This window comes from Oncorhynchus keta, chromosome 3, assembly GCF_023373465.1.
Source record: "Oncorhynchus keta strain PuntledgeMale-10-30-2019 chromosome 3, Oket_V2, whole genome shotgun sequence".
In the NCBI taxonomy this organism is placed as follows: Eukaryota; Metazoa; Chordata; class Actinopteri; order Salmoniformes; family Salmonidae; genus Oncorhynchus; species Oncorhynchus keta.
Window position 1 is genome coordinate 157761 of NC_068423.1, and position 21074 is coordinate 178834.

The following is a 21074-nucleotide window of genomic DNA, read 5'->3' on the forward strand; positions in this document are numbered from 1 at the left end:
ATCCGATTCAATGAATGATGCAGTCGAGTTGGCATTTTCCCAAAAAATTTAATTTATGGTGCTCCAAAGCTTTTTACTGTCATTCTTTATATCATTTATCTTTGTTTCATAGTATAGTTTATTTTTATTTAGCTTAGTCACATGCTTTTGCTTATTTTTATCTTTAAGCAATGGCTTTTTTTCTGGCCACTCAAAAACCCTAGAATGAGTCCAAACGTTTGGCTGGTACTGTATATATACACTATATATACAAAGTATGTGGACACTACTTCAAATGAGTGAATTCTGCTATTTGAGCTACAACCATTGCTGACAGGTGTATACAATCTTTATAGACAAACATTGACAGTAGAATGGCCTTACTGAAGAGCTCTGTGACTTTCAATGTGGCACTGTCGTAGGATGCCATCGTTCCAACAAGTCAGTTAATCAAATTTCTGCCCTGCTAGAGCTGCCCCGGTCAACTGTAAGTGCTGTTATTGTGAAGTTGAAACGTCTCGAAGCCACAATGGTTCAGCCTCAAAGTGGTAGGCCACACAAGCTCACAGAACGGGACTGCCAAGTGCTGAAGCCCAGTGAGTAAAAATCATCTGTCATGACTCTCTCTCCTTGGTGAGGATCAAAGGTGCCAGATCAGCTTGGCAATGGCCGACAGATAGCCAGAGACCCCCCTTCTCTACCACAGGAGAGGATATACAAGAGAAGCAAAAAACATCAATGCAGACACAGGGATGAAACTCGGGAAGTGACAAATATAGGGAAGGCAATCAATGATGTGATGGAGTCCAGGTGAGTCCAATGAAGCGCTAGTGCGCATAACGATGGTGACAGATGTGCGTAATGATGAGCAGCCTGGAGCCAGAGAGGGGGAGCGGGAGCAGACGTGACACATTTATTAAATCGTTTATTCATAAGAATGCAACTATTCAGAAACTGACTGTTTCAACTGTTAACTTCTTGATGCACCCATCCCGTTAGCGGGATCTTTTTCGTCAACATCCGCTGAATTGCAGAGTGCCAAATTCCATTATATTACTAAAAATATTTAATTTTCATGAAATCACAAGTGCAATATAGCAAAACACAGTTTAGCTTGTTGTTAATCCACCTGGCATCTCAGATTTCAATAAAGCTTTTTGGGGAAAGCATACCAAGAGTTTATGTAAGGACATCTCTCTCAGTAGACAAAATATTACAAACAGCTAGCAGCCAAGTAGATTGGTCACGAAAGTCAGAAAAGCAATCAATTAAATCGCTTACCTTGGATGATCTTCGGATGTTTGCACTCACGAGACTCCCAGTTACACAATACATTTTTTGTTCCATAAAGATTATTTTATATCCAAAATACCTCCATTTGGTTGGCGCGTTAAGTTCAGAAATCCACAGGCTCGAGCGGTCACGACATTGCAGAAGAAAATGTCAAATAGTATCCGTAAAGTTCATAGAAACATGTCAAACATTTTTTATAATCAATTTATAATCAATCCTCATGTTGTTTTTTTTCTTGTTTTTTTCTAGGCCCTCTCCTATTCTCGCTATACACCAAGTCTCTTGGCTCTGTCATAACCTCACATGGTCTCTCCTATCATTGCTATGCAGACGACACACAATTCATCTTCTCCTTTCCCCCTTCTGATGACCAGGTGGCGAATCGCATCTCTGCATGTCTGGCAGACATATCAGTGTGGATGACGGATCACCACCTCAAGCTGAACCTCGGCAAAACGGAGCTGCTCTTCCTCCCGGGGAAGGACTGCCCGTTCCATGATCTCGCCATCACGGTTGACAACTCCACTGTGTCCTCCTCCCAGAGCGCTAAGAACCTTGGCGTGATCCTGGACAACACCCTGTCGTTCTCAACTAACATCAAGGCGGTGGCCCGTTCCTGTAGGTTCATGCTCTACAATATCCGCAGAGTACGACCCTGCCTCACACAGGAAGCGGCGCAGGTCCTAATCCAGGCACTTGTCATCTCCCTTCTGGACTACTGCAACTCGCTGTTGGCTGGGCTCCCTGCCTGTGCCATTAAACCCCTACAACTCATCCAGAACGCCGCAGCCCGTCTGGTGTTCAACCTTCCCAAGTTCTCTCACGTCACCCCGCTCCTCCGCTCTCTCCACTGGCTTCCAGTTGAAGCTCGCATCCGCTACAAGACCATGGTGCTTGCCTACGGAGCTGTGAGGGGAACGGCACCTCAGTACCTCCAGGCTCTGATCAGGCCCTACACCCAAACAAGGGCACTGCGTTCATCCACCTCTGGCCTGCTCGCCTCCCTACCACTGAGGAAGTACAGTTCCCGCTCAGCCCAGTCAAAACTGTTCGCTGCTCTGGCCCCCCAATGGTGGAACAAACTCCCTCACGACGCCAGGACAGCGGAGTCAATCACCACCTTCCGGAGACACCTGAAACCCCACCTCTTTAAGGAATACCTAGGATAGGATAAGTAATCCTTCTCACCCCCTGTAAGATTTAGATGCACTATTGTAAAGTGACTGTTCCACTGGATGTCATAAGGTGAATGCACCAATTTGTAAGTCGCTCTGGATAAGAGCGTCTGCTAAATGACTTAAATGTAAATGTAATGTAATGTTTTTACGATATATAATCGCAACATTTTTCAACCGGGACTGTTGCTTCTTCAATAGGAGAGAGAAAGAAATGTCTGCTCCAAGCTGTTGCGCATGCAAAAGACTGCTGGCACCCAGCCATCCACTGACGCAATGTGATCTTTCTCGCTCATTTTTTCAAAATAAAAGCCTGAAACTATGTCTAAAGACTGTTCAAACCATGGGGAATCCGGTTGATATCCCTTTAAATGGAGCGAAGGCAGGCAATGGAACAGAGAGCTTTCAGGAAAAACAGCACTACCGGGTTGGATTTTCCTCAGGTTTGTTCCTGCAATATCAGTTCTGTTATTCTCACAGACGATATCTTGACAGTTTTGGAAACTTTAGAGTGTTTCCTATCCTAATCTGACTAATCTGAATTATATGCATATTCTAGCTTCTGGGCCTGAGAAATAGGCAGTTTAAATGAAGTATGATGGAAAAAAGCTTTAGAATACCTTAAATGACATTTTGGTCAGAAAGACTAATTCAACTCCATCTTTCATTGAATCAGATGTCTTCACCTAGTATTGACAATTTAGATGGAAAGCTACTGAGGATGGTGGAGGACGATATTGCCACTCCTATTTGTTTTATGTTTAATCTGAGTCTGGAGAAAAAATGTTGTCCTCCCGCTACTCAAGAACGATAAAGCAGCCTTTGCTTACTGCAGACTTTTTGAAAACTTTTAGAAAAAATTTGTTTGACCAGATACAATGGTAATTCTCTGTAATCAAATTAACAACATACTTTTAGCATGCTTATAGAGAAGGGCACTTCACACATGTACTGCACTGACACAAATGACTGATGATTGGTTGTGAAAGAAATTGTGGACTCTGTATTGTTAGATTTCAGTGCAGCCTTTGATATTATTGACCATAACCTGTGTTTGAAATAAACATATGTGTTATGGCGTTTTTAACCTCTGCCATATCGAGTCAAATCTGTCGATCTAATTGAGCACATCGGGTTTTCTTTAATGGAAGCTTCTCTAATGTTAAACATGTAATGTTTGGTGTACCGCAGGGGAGCTCTCTTGGTCTATTTTAACTAATGATCTACCAGTATGTACGCTGATGATTCATTATTATACACATCAGCAACCACAGCTAGTGACATCTCTGCAACCCTAAACAAAGAGATGCAGTCAGTTTTAGAATGGGTGGCCAGTAATGAACTAGTCCTGAACATCTCTAAAACTAAACGCATTGTACAAATCATTCCCTAAATTCTACCTCAAATTAATCTGATAATGAGTAATGTGGCTGTTGAGATAATTGAGGAGACTAAATTACTTGGTGTTACCTTGGATTGTAAACTGTCATGGTGAAACAACATATTGATTCAATGATTGTAAAGTTGGGGAGAGTTCTTTCTGTGATAAAGAACCTGAAAGCAGGCTCTAGTTTTATCTTATCTTGATTATTGCCCAGTCATATGGTCAGATACTGCAAAGAAGAACCGAGAAAAACTTCAGCTGGCCCAGAACAGAGTCTTGCTCTTCACTGTAATTGGAGGGCTAATATCAATACTATGTATGCCAGTCTCTCTTGGTTAAAAGTTCAGGAGAGACTGACTGCATAGCTTCTTGTTTTTATAAGAAACAATGTGTTGAAAATTCTAAATTGTTTGCAAAGTCAACACAGCACTAACGCACACTTACCCAACCAGACATGTCACCAGGGGTCTTTTCACGGTCCCCAAATCCAGAACGAATTCAAGGAAACATTCAGCATTATATAGAGCCATGATTGCATGGAACAACCCTTCCATCTCATATTGCTCAAGTGAACAGCAAACCTGGCTTAAAAAGACAGATAAAGCAACACCTCACAGCACAAAGCCTCTCCCTTATTTGACCTACATATTTTGTGTGTATGTACTGATAAATGCTACTGAATGCAAATGTAATATGAAAATGTAAATGATAAATGAAGGCCTAGAATAATAAGTCTCTCCTGTCTTTTTCTCTCTCAGTATTGATAACCTTTTAGTTCAAATGTTCTTGTTTAAAATGTATGTAGTTCTGTCCTTGAGCTGTTCTTGTTTATTAATGTTCTGTTTTATGTAATGTTTCATGTTTTGCAATAGCTAATGGGGATATTAATAAAATACCAAAAATGAACACTAAATAAATTAAATCATATTGGAAATTGTAAGTGTGCAGCAGAATTTTCTATCCCATCAAAGAGTGCTACGGTTCAAAAAAGGTTTGGAACCACTGACCTAATATGGACATCTAAATACCTTATTATATTCTTATACTGCGCCCAAACTGGGAACGTCCTCTTATGGTCCCGAGGTAATGATCTAGAACATTCTCCGAAACCCTAAAAGGGACTTAATGGGAATGTTGCCGAAAGTCCTGAATGTTGCCTAAAGATGTCAGCTGTGAGGAGACAAAATGAGAATACAAAGTGAAATTGACGTGTCCCTTTCATGGCGTTTATGTCGTTCATTCTGCTGCTGGTGGAAATGTCATATCAATGACAACGTTTAACGTTTACGTGCACAGTAATAATTCAATATTAAACTGATTTTGGCAGTAGGAAGATTATGCAATAGTCATGTTATGGTAACTAGCGCACTTTTGTACATCGCCCAGTTCCGTACAATTGACCTTATTTAGCGCCCAAAAAAACGTAATACTTCCAGGTCAATTGTAATATGAACACCGTCACCCCGCTCACGTCACCCCGCTCCTCCGCTCTCTCCACTGGCTTCCAGTTGAAGCTCGCATCCGCTACAAGACCATGGTGCTTGCCTACGGAGCTGTGAGGGGAACGGCACCTCAGTACCTCCAGGCTCTGATCAGGCCCTACACCCAAACAAGGGCACTGCGTTCACCCACCTCTGGCCTGCTCGCCTCCCTACCACTGAGGAAGTACAGTTCCCGCTCAGCCCAGTCAAAACTGTTCGCTGCTCTGGCCCCCCAATGGTGGAACAAACTCCCTCACGACGCCAGGACAGCGGAGTCAATCACCACCTTCCGGAGACACCTGAAACCCCACCTCTTTAAGGAATACCTAGGATAGGATAAGTAATCCTTCTCACCCCCCCCCCCCTAAAAAGATTTAGATGCACTATTGTAAAGTGGCTGTTCCACTGGATGTCATAAGATGTATGCACCAATTTGTAAGTCGCTCTGGATAAGAGCGTCTGCTAAATGACTTAAATGTAATGTAAATGTAAACACCATTGTAAAGCACAATTTCTCACCTTTCCAACAAAATCAAAGACGAGACCGCCACGCTGCCCATTTCTGCATGATTTAAGTAGGTAATGGAGCTTCGCCAGGTCTTTTTTAAAAAGGCTACTGAGTGATAGTAGCGAAGTGATAGTGAAAGGGGGAGAAATGTTGCGAAGGGAAACTGCTTTTTTCACCCGATTTGTCCAACTTATCAACTCTAAAATGTGAATAAAACACTATAAAGAGTTTATATAATATCTCATTACATACCTGTTTGAAGGTTTGTGTCGAATTTCATGAGGTGTTTAGGGCTGTGCTAAAGTTAGCTTCACAAGTAAACTGCGTCTGTCGCGGCGTTTGAGAGTCATGGTGGCTCGCAGTAATGAAGCAAAAAATGTACCATGATTGAATTAACCACTGTATTGATGAACTCACAAGTAATTCACTTACACTCACCTTTGATTATGTCTTGATAAATAAATAAATACAGTTAATAAACAATATTAACATAAAAAAATAAATAACTAACAACAGTTGTAACACCAACTCACCACTGTCCTCACTCCATGCTAACTTATTCACTGAGTGTACAAAAAGTTATGAACACCTGCTCTTTCAATGACATATGCAACACCATTATGTTGGATTACATGGAAATGTTATCCACATTTGTGAGTCCGTTTCCTTGGAACTATGTTAATAAATTACGTTGCATGAACACACACACACAAAAAAAACATTTTATTTTGACAGGAAAGTGGGGTCTTAGTGACAACTGGTGGTCGAGATTCATGACTCGCTACCCTGAACTGTCCAGCAGGATCCCAGACACCTTGGAACGGGTCAGGGTGCATGGGGCAACTCATGAGGCAATTGAGGGCTTCTTCAATATTTACGAGCCTATCTTCAATAAGTAAGCGTTTAAAATAAAGCCCTACCTCATCTTTAACTGTGATGAAACGTATTTCGGGGAGAAGCCCAAGTCCAGGGAGTGTAGAAGGGCAGAAAGCATATTTATCAGCAACAGAACACCACCAGGGAGCACATCACTGTGCATGCTTGTGTGAGTGCAGCGGGTTTATCATCTTTATCATTTATCATCTTCCCCCACTGCCTCCCGAGTGCTGCCTACTACCTGGGGGTCCCAAGAATGCCATTTATGGAGTCTTACCCACCCAAGGGCTATAAGGACAGTGAGCTCTTTATGAAATGGCTGGCCTTCTTTGTGAAGCATGCCCCTGCTGAGAGGCCCCTTCTCCTCATAATGGATCAGCATGAGACGCATGCATCCAGGGATGTGGTCAGGTTCTACCGGGAGAACACGGTGGAGGTGGTGTTGCTGCCATCACCCATGTGATGCAGTAGCCACTGGACATCAGTGTCTTTGGCCCCCTGAAGTCGGTTTTCACCACCAACGCAGCACGCCTGAGCCTGGTGCGGGGGGATGTTGCCATCGGCAAGAAACACTGTTCTGCCATGCTGCACCAGGCCTACCCCAAGGCGGAGAGCAGTGAAAACATCAAGGGTGGGTTCAGGAAGACCGGGATTTCCCCCCTGAACCGGAACGCCTATGACCACACCCAGATAGTGAGGATCGCAGTGGCCCCCACAGCAGCGACCCTGGTGGCTCCTACAGCAGTGAACACTGCAATTCCAGCAGCATCAACCCCATCCCCTGTGTGCTGTCCCACCTGCAAGCAGGTCACCCCAACCAACCACCTGGTGGCTGCAAGTGTTGTCTCAATGAGGCTGGCAAACGTACTGATGCCTCCCATCTTGGCAAACAAGTTTATTCAGCAGCAGCCGGCCGTGAAGAGCAGACTTCCTCTGCCAGCTTGGGTCATCACCGCTGACGACTTCAATGAAATGCTCATCAAGCAGGACCAGGAGAAGGACAAGGAGGATGCAAATCAGAGGAGGCAGGAGGACCTGCACAGGAAGAGGGAGGATCTGCAGAGGAAGAAGCAGGAGTTGCAAAGGAAGAGAGAGGAGAACAAGAAATGCATGGCTGAGGTGCAGGTAGCAGACCTCGCTGGGGGGCACTGCGCCATCTGCCGCAACATCGAGCCATTAACAAGTGGGTGTAGTGTGAGTACTCCCTGCTCTGGTTCCATCTCCAGTGCCTGGATTTGGAGGTGGTGCCAGAGGATGTCTGGTACTGTCCCAAGTTCAGCCTCAGCAAGGAGCTGTAGAAAGAAGTGCCCCCCTGTCCCCCCACACTGTCATCCACGGAACATTTAGTAACTATTTTTGTAAAAAAAAAAATTGTACAACCAATATGTTTTTATTCACCTTGATGCTTTTATTCCAATCAGCTGTTTTATTCCAATCAGTTATTCCAATAGATTTATTCCAATCAGCTTTTTTTCCCAATCAGTTATTCCAATAGATTTATTCCAATCAGTTGTTTTATTACAATACGTTTTTTTGGGAGGCATTGGATCAGCGTTCTCGTCGCGCCTCCTGTCAGTGCCTGTTTACAGGGAAGCCAATGGTCCAAAAACATTTAATAGTTCATAACTATAGCAGTTTGGTGACATGATGTAAAGGCTCACTGAACTGGCTGTGCACTTTGGTCTTTTAGGGAGTCCCCGGTCATTTTCTTCACTTGAACAGAAAAAGAGGCATGCAGGAATGTCGCATCTCATTTTGGATTAGAGCATGTCATGTGAAAATGAGTTTAATAGATAGCACACGTGAGAATTTAGGACATGCGTTATTGCACACATGAGATTTCACACTTAAGTTATTGAACACACAGCACTCATGAATAGGTTGGCACAGCAAAGGTATTCAAAACATTAACATAGCAAAGGTGAGAGCGAAAAAAAACTAAAGCTCTGTCAGCAGATTTGCTTGTGTAAATGCAGATCAGAGGTTGGCACAGTTGTATTCCTTTTAAGATTATGCACATCACAGTCTTGTGCAATTCATGATTGATTGATTCATTGTTTGTGTTATTGATGACCAGATTGCAGTTAGCACCCTACTAATGAAATATTAGTTTAATATTAGCCATGCGAGAGAAGGGCTACCCCTGGTGGAAGGAGGAACAAAATTAGCCGTGACACGCCACAATGTAACGTACCGTGTCAGAGGGGTCCGTTTTTACACCTTTTCTCAAAAACTATTTATGCATTACCATGTCAATTAACGCTGAATCGAAACTTTGTTCACACCCCGGATTTTGATGCCAACACAGTCACTACAGTCCCATTAGTTTTCATTGCAGACTCATTTGAATGCTGTGGTTGCGCAAATTTGTGCGGAATGGGGTTAGTCACCGTTAAACACCTTGCTCTGCTTATGTTAATCGGCGTAAGGTTGAAATCAAATTAAGCATACGCTGATTAAAACACCTGGTTTTCTGATTAATCTTTCAAATTATTAGGACATGTAAACACCTTAATCTGCATTCCCACATTGTATTTGATCTGCGCATGTGCTAGCACCATCCCTCTTTAGTGAGAGTAAAGTGAGTTCGGAACAACTGAATGTATGCATCTTAGAAGTAGTTTTCACATGTCCGAACTCAGAATCAAATATTCTTCCCAAAAATACCATGGTTGCAGTTGGATAACGTTTATTTTTATTGGCAATTTTCTGCATTGATCAGAGTGCAATCAGTTAGCCTGATTTCAGATGTGTTCATGTAAACAAGATTATTAGGGAAATCTTTCTTCTTGCAGAGCCTGTAAATGTTTTCATAGAACTATTATATTCACAATAATCGCATTATTGTGTGCATGTAACCATACTCACTGAGTCTCAGTTTGAAGGACCTACATGTAACATTTTAGTTTTTTTTTTTGAAGGACACTCCTGCGAAATGCCAAAAATGGCTAAAAAATGGCTAACTACTGCTTCTTACCTTATCATAATATTATCAGATACAAGGAAGAAGATTTGTATTGCTGACGTTTTTGCTTTTGTTGTCTACCTTCTGAATGAGAACCAATCCTAATTCAGGAAGTTGTACACACAACAACAGACGGGACATATAGTTGCTGAATGCTAATTTGCTTCTAAAAAAAACGAATTAGCAGCGTTGCGCAGCATTCTAAGTATTTTTTTAATCACATGAATTTCTATTCCTTTGCAACTAGTGGTATGTATCTGAAATGTGATGCTAGTAAATGGTATATGTTACTTATAGAATACGTATTGAAACACTACAATCTCATGAAACACAAAGACTATTTAAGGTTATCATAAAGAATAAACACCCAGTTCAAAGCTTATAGACTAATATTATGTATTAACTAATGTCACCAAAGATTATTGTCCCCAATTTATTCAAAGTGTGTTGTATTCTATTGTTAAATAAATCGAAATTATATCTGTAGTTGACTAAGATCTGTGCAGACGTACCTATTAGTAAGCCTAAAAAACTTTGGCATTGCTCAGGGTTTTTAGCTGGTTGTACGTGTTTTTGTGAGAAAAACATGTAAAATGGTTTCTCTGCCCCTCTTACCAGTGGTCACATCGTGGTTGATACCAGCTACTGAAATCTCTGCGTTGCCGATTGGGTTGTTGTTGTTATCATACACCATTCCTTTGATCCCATGATGCACCTGGAGAGGGCGGAAGGAAAGTTTACTGAACCCCCCCCAAAAGAGCAAGAAAACAATCCTTTGCTTTTATAATACTACACCTTAGAGCTGGGCGATATGGAATACATCGACATACAGTGCATTCGAAAAGTATTCAGACCCCTTCCATTTTTCCACATTTTGTAACGTTACAGCCTTATTCTAAAAAGGATGAAATCTAATTTTAATCTACACACAATAGCCAATAATTACACATTTTTTGCAAATGTATTAAACTTAAAAAACAGAAATACCTTATTTACATAAGTATTCAGACCCTTTGGTATGAGACTCGAAATTGAGCTCAAGTGCGTCCTGTTTCCATTGATCATCCTTGAGATGTTTCTACAATTTGATTGGAGTCCAGCTGTGGTAAATTCAATTGATTGGACATGATTTGGAATGGCACACCTCTATATGAGGTCCCACAAGTGACAATGCATGTCAGAGCAAAAACCAAGCCAATGAGGTGGAAGGAATTGTCCATAGAGCTCTGAGAAAGGATTGTGTCGAGGCACAGATCTGGGGAAAGGTACCAAAAAATGTCTGCAGCATTGAAGGTCCCAAGGACACAGTGGCCTCCATCATTCTTAATTGGAAGAAGTTTGGAACCACCAAGACTCTTCCTAGAGCTGGCCGCCTGGCCAAGCTGAGCAATCGGGGGAGAAGGGCCTTGGTCAGGGAGGTGACCAAGAACCTGATGGTTACTCTGATAGAGCTCCATAGTTCCTCTGTGGCGATGGGCAAACCTTCCGGAAGGACAACCATCTCTGCAGCACTCCACCAATCAGGCCTTTATGGTAAAGCGGCCAGACAGAAGCCACTCCTGAGTAAAAGTCACATGACAGCCCGCTTGGAGTTGGCCTGAATGCCAAGTGTCATGTCTGGAGGAAACCTGCCTCCATTTCTACGGTGAAGCATGGTGGTGGCAGCATTGTGCTCTGGGGATGTTTTTCAGCGCAGCGCCAGGGACTGGGAGACGAGTGAGGATGGAGGGAAAGGACCTGAAACTGGGGTGAAGGTTCACCTTCCATCAGGACAAAGACCCTAAGCACACAGCCAAGACAACGCAGGAGGGGCTTCGGGATAAATATCTGAATGTCCTTGAGCGGCCCAGCCAGAGCCCGGACTTGAACCCAATCGACCATCTCTGGAGAGTCCTGAAAATAGCTGTGCAGCAACGCTCCGTATCCAACCTGACAGAGCCCGAGTGGATCTGCAGAGAGGAATGAGAGAAACTTCCCAAATATAGGTGTGCCAAGCTTGTAAGGTCATACCCAAGAAGACTTGAGGCTGTAATTTCTGCCAAAGGTGCTTCAACGAAGTACTGAGTAAAGGGTCTGAATACTTATGAAATGTGATATTTCTGTTTTTTGTTTTTATAAATTTACAAAAACTTGTTTTTGCTTTGCTATTATGGGGTATTGTGTGTAGATTAATGAGGGGGGAAAAACTATTTCATCAATTTTAGAATAAGCTGCAACGTAACAAAATGTGTAAAAAGTCAAAGGGGTGTGAATACTTTCTGAATGCACTGTATATATTTTTTGATGCACAGTTACTTTCCATTAGCGTCAGGCATCGAGACAATTTTTTCCAGCGCTAAGGAAACAGATGGTATGATTCAAGAAAAAAGTTGTCTATTTCATCTAACACAGGGCTGCCCAACCCTCTTCCTGGAGATCTACTGTCCTGTGGGTTTTCAGTCCAACCCTAATTTAACACACCTGATTCTACTAATTAGCTGCTCAACAAGACCTAAACTAGCTGAATCAGATATGCTAAATTAGGGTTGGACTGAAAACCTACAGGACAGTAGATCTCCAGGAAGAGGGTTGGGCAGCCATGATCTAACATATCCATGGAATGCATTGATATTTTGATGTGCAGCCTGTTAAAATGGGATCCAGAATTATCAGATTTATTTTGGAATCTTTACAGATTAATTTGCCTAAATTTTTTTGTGTGCAAATTGACCTAGGCCGATACTACTTAATTCACCACCTGAGTAAGTGGGAACTCAAAACACTTAACTAGAGAGCTAACTCCAAATATGATCTTGTTGCTAGATAGCCATGTAATTGATAAATGGTATCAGTAAAAGTAATGTCCTACCAAGACCTTCCAGCACTAGGCATAGGCTTATTGATGTATTCACTGCAAATGGGACTATTTCCTCTGTGGGTGCAACAAAACCATACTACATAGCCTACTCCAATTATGAAATGGTTTTGCTTGATATTGAGGGTTGAGAAATTAATTATATACCCACAGAAAGCTGTTACTCTCCTCTCTTTAACAATAACATCAGTAGTTGCTTTAAAACAGTTTTTTCAGCAATTGCATTTTGAAATGCGCAACGATCATATGCTTGTGCTTATGCCTTCCGAGTGGCGCAGTGGTCTAAAGCACTGCATCGCAGTGCTAGAGGCATCACAACAGACCCGGGTCTGATCCCGGGCTGTATCACAGCTGGCCGTGATCGGGTTAGGGGAGTGTTTGGTCAGGGTAGGTTTCATTGTAAATAAGAAATTGTTCTGACTTGCCTAGTTAAATAAATGTAAACATATTTTTTATAAAAATACAAATCTGAATGCATCTCTCCCTCTGTTCTCACAGAGACAGGAAGTGAGAGTGGCTCGGTCACACAGCAGCCAGCAGCGAAACACAGCAGGAATCAATATAATGCACATGACTGTTGATCAAATAATAGTTTTACAACAAACAAATCTGCAGGAACGTTGTTTAGCAAATCACCAAAAATTACTGACCTAACCAAAATCTACTGATACTGTGCTACAGTAAGGGTGTGTGTGTGTGTGTGTGTGTGCGTGTGTGCGGTATGGAGAGAGAGATTAGAGAAAGTACCTGCTCCAGGAAGGAGATCAGGGCCTCTCTGTTGCCCAGCCATTCTCTTGACAGGGCTGATGCCGGGGGGAACTTGTCACAGCTGAGTTCCAGAGTGATCTCAAAGCAGTTGGTGTATAGGTAGTTAAAGTCCTGCATTCCTGTGGAGAGACACAATACTCTTAAAGTGAAGGTACACATCTACACAAAGATTTTTCTATGCTCTTTTTTTCATCATACTTTTTAAATGATTTGGGAACAATGGGTACTTTAGAAAGAGATGAATCAAAGATGAATGTTACCATGCACACCACACCCATCTATTATACTGTACATTCCCCTCCATATGTATTTGAACAGTGAAGCTAAATTGTTTAATTTGACTCCATACTCCGACAGATTTGAGACATAATGTTTCATATTAGGCGACAGTACAGAATGTCAGCTTTTATTTGAGGGTATTTTCATCTGTTTTACCATTTAAAAAATGAAAGCACTTTTATCGAGTCCCATTTGAAGAAGTCATATTATGTTTGTATAAACTAATTTATTGTGTATTTAACACTAGAACTGCTGACCGGTCATTTTGACTGATCACGATTATAATTTTTTTTCTCACTTTTTCATTTTTTTAACTCACACACCCCTCCATCCTTTAATTTTCCTAAATAAGTCTATATAACACACTGCCATTGAATCTTAATGCAGCGTAGCCTAGTGGTTAGAGCTGTTGGACTAGTAACCAGAAGGTTGTGAGTTCAAACCCCTGAGCTGACAAGGTACAAATCTGTTGTTCAAATGACTTAAATGTTCTGCCCCTGAACAGGCAGTTAACCCACTGTTCCCAGGCCGTCATTGAAAATAAGAATGTGTTCTTAACTGACTTGCCTTGTTAAATAAAGGTACATTTTTTTTTTAAACAAGCAGAACTTGTTTTAGGAGGGCATAACCAGTTTTAGGAGGGCATGTCATTTCTTTGGAATGGTTTTCCCCAGTTTGCCCCTCCTTCTTCCAAAAGTGGTGCCTGCTCCGCTAATTCAAATTAAAAAAAATATTGGTCACATACACATACTTAGCAGTTGTTATTGCGGGTGTAGCGAAATGCTTGTGTTCCTTCTTCTGACAGTTGAAAGTGCAGTGCGATAGTCCCCCTAACAATTTCATCGAAAACTAAACCTAAACTATATCAAAACCAATTTCACACATAAAACAACAGATTAAATAAATTAAGTAAAGTATGATGGGGAGAATGGGTGAGTTGATGAGCAGGGGAAGGGAAATAAGCACAATTATGTAATCACCAGTTGTGAACGAAGAACAGGGCGGGGCATTCTATTGTGTCGATCCATTCCAATTATAGGCCTAATTTTAAAATGTTATGTACCCTATATCAGTTCACCGAATCAAAGCGGTCTCATCAGCATACTCTGGTCCACTACAATTTCTTCACTTCACTGTCATTGGAGAACAAGTTTCATGTATAGAAAACAAGTCTGGCCGGCACCATGAATAAAGTGATGCAAAATAAAGCACCTGCACAGCCGTTGGACTCCACAACAGTGCTGAATAATGACAAGACAACTGGACACAATCTAGAGAAAGCAGGATACTATTACACACTACAACCAAACAAAGGTATGTCAAAGTGGGTCAAGCAAGTGAACTTTATGAAAATTGTGTCAACTGTTAGGGCAAGGGATAACAGCGAAATTAAATCCAAATGAAGCCATTGCATGAAGATGCACACAAGCATGAGCTGACTATTTTTCACTGCTCTCATATTGACACTTACATTCATTATAATGTCATTGTTGCTTTTGTGCAGAGTTTCACTATTTATGAAGGCCACTTGACACTTTTAATGATGTTTTGGCTACTGGTGTTTTGATCTATTTACCACGCGTCTTTTGACCGTGCTTCTTGGTGGTTGGGGTATTTTTTATTTTATTTTGTCTTTACAGAAATAAGCTGTTACCATGTTCCAAAGCATATGCTTTCTGTTTCAAAGTAGTGAACAAAGGAACTCCACAAATACAACATGTGTTTTTACATATAGCCTACAGTAACATAAACTAATGAAAATGCTTTTGTGTTATTTGAAATAAAATACAAATTGTATTCTAATGTTACCCAAGGCCTTCATAAACACAACCGACTGATAATTGTTGCTGTAGCATATTTGACATATATTAATTACACTGTTAGAACGTTGCAGTCAGGATGACTGCTCATTGGCTTGAAGGGTGGTCAATCGATGCCTGGCAGTTCTAGTGGTAAGTTGTCAAAAGTTTAGTATTTGGTACCATATTCCTTGCACGCAATGACTACATCAAGATTGTGACTCAACAAACTTATTGGATACATTTGTGGTTTGTTTTGGTTGTGCCTTGGGTTATGTTTTGTATCGGTAATACAGTATGTAATACAGTGGCTTGCGAAAGTATTCAACCCCCTTGGCATTTTTCCTATTTTTTTGCCTTTACAACCTGGAATTAAAATTGATTTTTGTATCATTTGATTTACACAGCATGCCTACCACGATGAAGATGCAAAATATTTTTCATTGTGAAACAAACAAGAAATAATAAAAAAAAATAGAAATCTTGAGAGTGCATAACTATTCACCGCCCCAAAGTTAATATTTTGTAGAGACACCTTTTGCAGCAATTACAACTGCAAGCCTCTTGTGGTATGTCTCTATGAACTTGGCACTGGGATTTTTGCCCATACTTCAAGGCAAAACTGCTCAAGCTCCTTCAAGTTGGATGGGTTCCGCTGGTGTACAGCAATCTTTTAGTCATACCACAGATTCTGAACTGGATTGAGGTCTGGGCATTGACTAGGCCATTCCAAGACATTTAAATGTTTCCCCTTAAATCACTTGAGTGTTACTTTAGCAGTATGTTTAGAGTCATTGTCCTGCTGGAAGGTGAACCTCCATCTCAGTCTCAAATCTCTGGAAGACTGAAACAGATTTCCCTCAAGAATTTCCCTGTATTTAGCACCAATCATCATTCCTTCAATTATGGCCAGTTTCCCAGTCCCAGTCGATGCCAAACATCCCCACAGCATAATGCTGCCACCACCATGCTCATCTCGGGGTGATGAGAGGTGTTGGGTTTGCACCAGACATAGCCTTTTCTTTGACAGCCAAAAAGCTACATTTTAGTCTCATCTGACCAGAGTACCTTCTTCCATATGTTTGGGGAGTCTCCCACGTGCATTTTGGTGAACACCAAACGTGTTTTTCTGGCCACTCTTCTGTAAATCCCAGCTCTGTGGAGTGTAGGGTTTAAAGTGGTTCTGTGGACAGATATTCAAATCTCCACTGTGGAGCTTTGCAGCTCCTTCGGGATTATTATTGGTCTCTTTGTTGCCTCTCTGATTAATGCCCTCCTTGCCTGGTCCGTGAGTTTTGGTGGGCGGCCCTCTCTTAGCAGGTTTTTTTGTGGTGCTCCGTGGAATGTTTTTTATAACCCAACCTTGATCTGTACTTCTCCACAACTTTGTCCCTGCCCTGTTTGGAGAGCTCCTTGGTCTTCATGGTGCTTGTGGTGCCCCTTGCTTAGTGGTGTTGCAGACTCTGGGGCCTTTCAGAACAGGTGTATATATACTGAGATCATGTGACAGATCATGTGACACTTAGATTGCACACAGGTGGACTTTATTTAACTAATTATGTGACTTTTGAAAGTAACTGGTTGCACCAGATATTATTTAGGGGCTTCATAGCAAAGGGGGTGAATACATATACACACACCACTTTTCGTTATTTTGTTTTATTATTTTTTTAAACAAGTTATTATTTTAATTTCACTTCACCAATTTGGACTATTTTGTGTATGTCCATTACATGAAATCCAAATAAAAATCTATTTAAATTACAATTTGTAATGCAACAAAATAGGAAAAACGCCAAGGGGGATGAATACTTTTGCAAGGCACTGTACTTGTAGTATTGGTCACCATCTGGATGTCACAGTGACATGCCATTTAGCTAACGTTGCGACAAGCCAGTGCAAATGACCAGTGCAAAGGTGTTGTATAGAGGTTCTTGCCATCATTGCTTCCCACCGGGCAGAGGTTGCTTCCCACCGGGCAGAGGTTGCTTCCCACCGGGCAGAGGTTGCTTCCCACCAGGCAGAGGTTGCTTCCCACCGGGCAGCTGTATCACATATCGCCGGCGGTAGCTAACATGGCCAATTTCCCAGGTAGCAAGGGACGTAACTGAGACATTTGTAACATTCCCGTTAAGTCTTCCAGAGGTACTGAATGTCATGGGACATTATAGGCACATTTATAACGTTTCTAATAAGCATTATAGAGGTTATAAATATCCGGTCGCTATACAGCCATCATAGGAAAATTCAAACCGTTCCTTGGTAGTCTATGAAAGGTTCTAAATATCATGTTATTTTGGAGATATCCTAGGAACATTTCATAACATTAGATTTAGAGCTATGGTTTGTCTTCATATAACGTTACAATCGGAATGATAGAAATACATTTTGGAACGTTGTCTGTAAGTCAAGTGATGGTACACTTGTGACATTGTCTTTCTAATAGTGTAGGAACATTTTAAAACATTCTAATGAAGTACTTTAGATGTTCTGAATGTCAGGACACTTTGGTGACATTGTAGTAGTTTTTGTAACGTTACCAGAAGGTTCCTGAAATGTACTGAATGCCTGGTCACTTTGACAATATTTCACATAATATTCCCAATGACTCTAGTAGATGTGAATGTCAGATCCCTAAATGTTGGGTCAAATTCGGGATATCGTAGTAACCCAGCTAAGAAAATGAAGTTCAAGGACGTGGCCACAAAGTTATTTTAGTCACCACATAAGTCATGGTAACATTATGTGGTGTCAGCTGACAAAAGTTACGTCCCAAGTGTCCCAAGTCTTTTCATGACGTTAAAATGTCATGGATCTTAAATAGCTAAATGACGTTAGTAACGTTATAAGAGACGTCCTTGAAACTTCCCTGAACGTGCATACTGTTACGTACCTTATTGCTACTGCAGGTACCCACTGAGGAAAGTTACGTTCCCAGTGGTTACCAGAAACTGCATTTTGTGGGGCTCTCAATGTACTTTCTGACGTTTAACACGTTATGCGGTTCACCTAAAAAAATCATGTTTTCATGAAACATCTCGTATGTCGGGAACCTCAGGGTTCTCTATGGTGTTTTAGGTCAGGGCGGGACTAGGGGGGTTTCTAGGTATTATATTTCTATGTTGGTGTGTGTGTATGGTTCCCAATTGGAGGCAGCTAATGATCGTTACCTCTAATTGGGTAAGTGTCCTTTTTCACACCTGCGATGTGGGATATTGTTTTGTATGAGTGCCTATGTGCGCTATGTATTTCACGATCGTTATATCTTTGTTGTTTTGGAAGTTTCACTATCATTAAAATGTGGAACTCTACTCACGCTGCGCCTTGGTCCAATTGTTCATACGACAGTCGTGACAGAATATCCCACCAAGTCAGGACCAAGCAGCGTGCCCAGGAGGTGAAGGAGAGTTGGTCATGGGCAGAGATACTAGGTGGATGCGAGACCCTCCCTTGGCGGGAGTTGCTGAGGAGTAAAGGAGGAGAGCGACGACACCGGGGTCTGCGGCCACAAACAGCCCAAGGGCAACCCCAAGTTTTCTTTTTTGGTATGGGGCACAAGGGGCGGTCGGCTGAGCCGAGGAGAGAGCAAGAGACCGTCTGGGAGTCGATTTGAGGAGTTTGAGGAGGGATATCGGAGAGAGATGTTGGCTAGGAGTATGCTGCAGCGCAGCCGTTTTGAAGAGCGTGTCATCAGTCCTGTGCAACCTGTGCCGGCTCCACGTACCAGGCCTCCAGTGTGCCTTCCCAGCCCGGTACGTCCTGTGCCGGCTCCCCACACTCGCCCTGAAGAGCATGTCATCAGTCCGGTGAAACCTATGCTGGCTCCACGCACCAGGCCTCCAGTGCGCCTCCCCAGCCCAGTATGGCCTGTGCCGGCTCCCTGCACTCGCCCCGAAGAGCATGTCATCAGTCCGGTGAAACCTATGCTGGCTCCACGCACCAGGCCTCCAGTGCGCCTCCCCAGCCCGGTACGGCCTGTGCCGGCTCCCTGCACTCGCCCTGAAGAGTGTGTCATCAGTCCGGTGCAACCTGTGCCGGCTCCAGGCCTCCAGTGCGCCTTCCTAGGCTGGTACGTCCTGTGCTGGCTCCCCGCACTCGCCCTGAAGAGTGTGTCACCAGCCCGGTGCAACCTGTGCCGGCTCCACGCACCAGGCCTCCAGTGCATCTCCCCAGCTCAGTACGTCCTGTGCCGGCTCCCCGCACTCGTCCACCAGTGCGTGTGTACAGTCTGGAGTCTCCAGCGACTATTCACGGTCCAGAGCTTCCAGCGTTGGTTCACGGCCAGGAGACGATCCGCGACCCGACGGTTCCTGCGCCGGTGCCATGGCCGGAGCCTTCCACTGTGCCGATGCCCAGTCCAGGCACGGCATCCAGTCCCGATCCATGGCTGGAGCCTTCCTCTGCGCCGGTGCCCAGTCCAGGCACGGCGTCCAGTCCCCCTCCATGGCCAGAGCCTTCCTCTGCGCCGGTGCTCAGTCCAAGCACGGCGTCCAGTCCCCCTCCATGGCCAGAGCCTTCCTCTGCGCCGGTGCCCAGTTCAGGCACGATGTCCAGTCCCCCTCCATGGCCAGTGCCTTCCTCTGCGACGGTGCTCAGTCCAGGCACGGCCTCCAGTCTCGCTCCATGGCCGGAGCCTTCCTCTGCGCCAGTGCCCAGTCCAGGCACAGCGCCCGGCTTCATGGCCGGATCCACAGTCCGAGCGAGGGCTACGTCCCGCACCGGAGCCGCCACCGACGCTAGTTGCCCACCCTAACTCTCCCCATATAGGTTCAGGTTTTGCGGTCAGGGTCCACACCTTTGGGGGAGTACTGTCAAGCCCTGACCATAGAGAGCCCTATGGTGTTTTAGGTTAGGGCGTGACTAGGGGTGTTTCTAGGTATTATATTTCTATGTTGGTGTGTGTGTATGGTTCCCAATTGGAGGCAGCTGATGATCGTTACCTCTAATTGGCGATCATACTTAGTGTGTCCTTTTCCCCACCTGCGATGTGGGATATTGTTTTGTTTGAGTGCCTATGTGCGCTACGTATTTCACGATAGTTATATCTTCGTTGTTTTGGAAGTTTCACTATCATTATAAAATGTGGAACTCTACTCACGCTGCGCCTTGGTCCAATTATTCATACGACGGTCGTGACAATGTACCTGTGTTGTCAGTTGACTAAGGTTATATCCCAAGTCTCTTCAGGATGTTGAAATGTGGGGGACCCTGAATAGCTGAATATTGTTATTTAATAACTTTATAAGACATGTCCTTGAAACTTCCCAGAACGTGCATACTGTTACATACCTTATTGCTACTGCAGGTACCCACTGATGAAAGTTACGTTGCCAGTGATTACCAGAAACTGCATTTTGTGGGGCTCTCAATGTACTTTTTGATGCTTAGTAACATTTGTAAAATCAGTCAGGTTTCAAGACTAGTCATTCAACTGAGACTGCTCTTCTCTGTATCACGGAGGCGCTCCGCACCGCTAAAGCTAACTCTCTCTCCTCTGCTCTCATCCTTCTAGACCTATCGGCTGCCTTCGATACTGTGAACCATCAGATCCTCCCTCTCCACCCTCTCCGAGTTGGGCATCTCCCCGGCCCACGCTTGGATTGCGTCCTACCTGACAGGTCGCTCCTACCAGGTGGCGTGGCGAGAATCTGTCTCCTCACCACGCGCTCTCACCACTGGTGTCCCCCAGGGCTCTGTTCTAGGCCCTCTCCTA

At 43.3% G+C, this 21074-nt stretch overlaps 1 protein-coding gene across 2 annotated transcripts in view; it reads right to left on the reverse strand.

Moving 5' to 3' along the window:
* Positions 1–21074, reverse strand: part of cpn1 (carboxypeptidase N, polypeptide 1) — a 142186-nt gene that overhangs the window by 9794 nt on the left and 111318 nt on the right. The window contains exons 6-7 of one of the 2 annotated variants that reach the window (XM_035744491.1): positions 13263–13402; positions 10277–10376 (exon numbers count right to left, since the gene is read on the reverse strand). The exons of the other annotated variant lie outside the window; for it this stretch is intronic. Of the exons in view, the coding sequence (XP_035600384.1) occupies positions 10277–10376; positions 13263–13402 (240 nt within the window). The remainder of the gene's footprint in view (positions 1–10276; positions 10377–13262; positions 13403–21074) is intronic. 2 annotated transcript variants of the gene reach the window in all.